The 3,203-nt window shown below is 46.7% G+C and overlaps 1 protein-coding gene across 1 annotated transcript; it reads left to right on the plus strand.

The window, feature by feature from the left end:
* Window positions 1-2,581: 2,581 nt before the first annotated feature.
* LOC130874135 (60S ribosomal protein L32-like) lies at window positions 2,582-3,203 on the plus strand. Its single transcript, XM_057769128.1, has 2 exons — window positions 2,582-2,799; window positions 2,957-3,203. Exons 1-2 carry the CDS (start codon window positions 2,582-2,584, stop codon window positions 3,201-3,203), a joined length of 465 nt encoding a protein of 154 aa, XP_057625111.1.

Below are 3,203 nucleotides of genomic sequence, written 5' to 3' on the forward strand. Positions count from 1 at the left end.
GACAGTAAGGCCCCATTGCTGAAAACAACACCCACACAACTTACTGAACATGGAGAGGGTGACCTGGTGCCTACATAGAATCTTTACCTGTATATTCTATTGTCCTTGGTATAGGAAGGTACTCTGCAGGCTATCAAAAGAGAAACATAAACACCAATCCAGCCACAAAATTTTGTTCTATAATCTGTCCTGACTGCAAAATATACTTAGGAAAATAGTGACACAAAGCTTGTGGGCGTAACCAACCAATGTCTCATTTGACTTAAGGCTCACTCCACAAGATGGAACTTACATCCGATACTGCTTGGGTGACCAAGAATCAGAGACTAGATAGTCCAGAGAGCTAAGGCAAAACCAAATACTACTGGTCTAAACAAAACAAAAAACAGCAAAAATGACTCCTAGTGATATTATTCTATAATCATAGGTCAGTGCCATACTCAGACACCATCAGAGAAGCTTCCTCCTGCAGCAGATGGGAGCAAATACAGAGACCCACAGCCAGACATTATGCTGAGACAAACTTTGGATCACATAGCTTAAATGGGATATTTCCATCAAATCCCTTTCCCCAGAACTCAGGGAATCCAGCAGAAGAGGAGGTAGAGAGAGTAGAAGAGCCAGAGAGAATGAAAAACACCAGGAGAACAAGGCCCTCTAAATTACTGAGCTATGAACTCACAGAGACGGAAGCAGCAAGCACACGGTTGCCAACAGGGGTCTGACCAGGTCTTCTGTGTACATATTATAGCTTTCAGATTCCTATTTTTATGGGACTCCTGAGTGTGTGAATGAGTGGTCTCTTGATTCTAGTGACTTATCTTAGGGCTCTTTTCCTTCTGTTGGTTGCAGTATCCAACTGTGATGTGATAGTTTTATCTTATTTAATCTTATTGTATTTTGTTTCATTAAAACAAATAAAATAGCCTTTATTACAAAAAAATAGATGGTCCCAGTTGGCTTTTTGTTCACTCGATTTTGTTTTATAAAGTGTGTGTGTGTGTGTATGCACATATATATATGTATATGTACATCACGTGCATGTAGGTGCCTATAGAAGCCAAAAGAGGTTATTAGATGTCCCAGACCTGGAATTGCAAGTGGTTGTGAGCCCAATCCCCTGTGTGTGTGTTGGGAGCCAACCCAGGTCTGCTATGGGACAATGGTCTTTTATTCTCCCCTTCTTCTTCTCCCCTTCTTCTTCTCCCCTGGTCCCAATTTAGACCAGGCTGGCCTCGAACTCACAATGATCCACTTACCTCTGCCTCCCGAGTGCTGGGATTAAAGGCCTACGCCACCACCACCTGGCTCTCTGTAGCTTTCAGAGCCTGTCCTGGAGCTAGCTCTTGTAGACCCCAGGCTGGCCTCGAACTCACAGAGATCTGCCTGCTTCTGCCTCCCGAGTCCTAGGATTAAAGGCATGAATCACTACCACCTGGCTTCTAATTCTTAATAAGAATAAGCTGAAGTCAGTTATCAGGAGTGAAAGCTGAAGAATCAGAGAAGCAGAGTGGCCAACCACTAGAAAGACCTTTTACCTATACCAATGCTCAGACCAAAGGGGCAATCCTGTCCTCAGACTGCTTCCTCAGACTGCATTTGAGCTCCTGTCTCCTCACACCTCATAGTCCTCTCTCCACCCAGTCATACCCCCCTTTTGTCTCCACCTCCCTAGTGCTGGGATTAGAGGTGTGAGTCACCACCACCCGGACTCTAGTGGTTTAGCTCCGCCAGCTGATCTTCGGGCAAGCTTTATTTGTTAAAACACAAGCAAAATATCACTACACTGGAGCTCCCTGGGCTGGTGGGGCAGAGGGAAGTTCGTCTATTCCCATGGAACTGAGGCATTGGGTCCTTTGACATGGTGGTGCCTATGACTACAATACACATCCACTCAAGGCTTTATCTGTTCTTTACACAGGCAGGGCTCCCTCGGTTCCCCCTTCCCAAAACCAAAAATAAGAACAGAACACTATTAGAAATGGTAAATTATTTCAGTAAGGTTACAGAATACAAAATAAATATATAAAAACAGTAGTTTATATCACAATTTCTTGAACATTTTCCACTTGCGACTTCTTTTGGACCATGACATTTTTATGCAACTCTGGGCACATAGAGATAGAAAACACAAGAGCGGGCAAGATGGCTCAGCAGGTGCGAGCATTTCCTCTTCCAGGGGACCCATGCCAGAAGACTCACAACCGCCTGGGACAAGGGATCCAACACCCTCTTCTGGCCTCTGAGGACACTGGCCCATGTGTAGTGCACACCCAGATACACATGCTCACTGTGTGACTATGATCCCTGGAGGCTCAGTCATCAGTTGATGTACTGGGAAAGATTAGGGGGTGTGGCCTCCTTGGAGAAGGTGTGTCACTCTGGTCTTGGAGGTTTTTGAAAGCCCACACTATGCCTGGTCTGTCCCTGTCTACTGCTTGTGGAGTAGGAAGGAGATCTCAGCTACTGCTCCAACACCCTGACTGCCTGCACGCTGTCATGCTCACCACCATGTTAAATACTTTCTTTTCTTCTTCCTCAGCACTACCTGTGAGGTGGCTGTCATCTCTTTTGCATCATTATGGCTGCCCTCCGGCCTCTGGTGAAGGCCAAGGTCCTCAAAAACAGGACCAAGAAGTTCACCCAGCACCAGTCAGACGGATATGTCAAAATTAAGCGAAACTGGCTAAAACCCAGAGGTGTCAAGAGCAGTATACAGAGAAGATTCAAGGGCCGGATCCTAATGTCCAGCATTGGTTATGGGAACAGCAAGAAAACCAAGCATATCTGCCTAGCGGTGTCAGGAAGTTGCTGGTTCACAATGTCAAGGACCTGAAAGGACTTCTGATGTCCAGCAAATCTTACTGTGCTGAGACTGCTCACAGTGTTTCCTCCAAGGAAAAGGATAGAAAGAGCAACACAGAGCCACCAGAACCACCAATCCCAATGCCACCAGAGTCACCAACCCCAATGCCACCAGAGTCACCAACCCCAATGTCACCAGAGTCACCAACCCCAATGCCACCAGAGTCACCAACCCCAATGCCACCAGAGTCACCAACCCCAATGTCACCAGAGTCACCAACCCCAATGCCACCAGAGTCACCAACCCCAATGCCACCAGAGTCACCAACCCCAACACCACCAGAGTCACCGACCCCAACACCACCAGAGCCAACAACCCCAATGCTGGGCTACCATAG

Source organism: Chionomys nivalis, chromosome 5 (genome assembly GCF_950005125.1).
Source record: "Chionomys nivalis chromosome 5, mChiNiv1.1, whole genome shotgun sequence".
NCBI classification, from domain to species: Eukaryota; Metazoa; Chordata; class Mammalia; order Rodentia; family Cricetidae; genus Chionomys; species Chionomys nivalis.

Excerpts from the sequence above, each read along its gene's own strand:
- LOC130874135 (XM_057769128.1), top strand. The coding sequence starts at position 2,582 with ATGGCTGCCCTCCGGCCTCTGGTGAAGGCCAAGGTCCTCAAAAACAGG. Across the intron at positions 2,800-2,956 it reads AAGCATATCTGCCTAGCGGT|AGTCACCAACCCCAATGCCA; the intron begins GTCAGGAAGTTG and ends CAATGCCACCAG.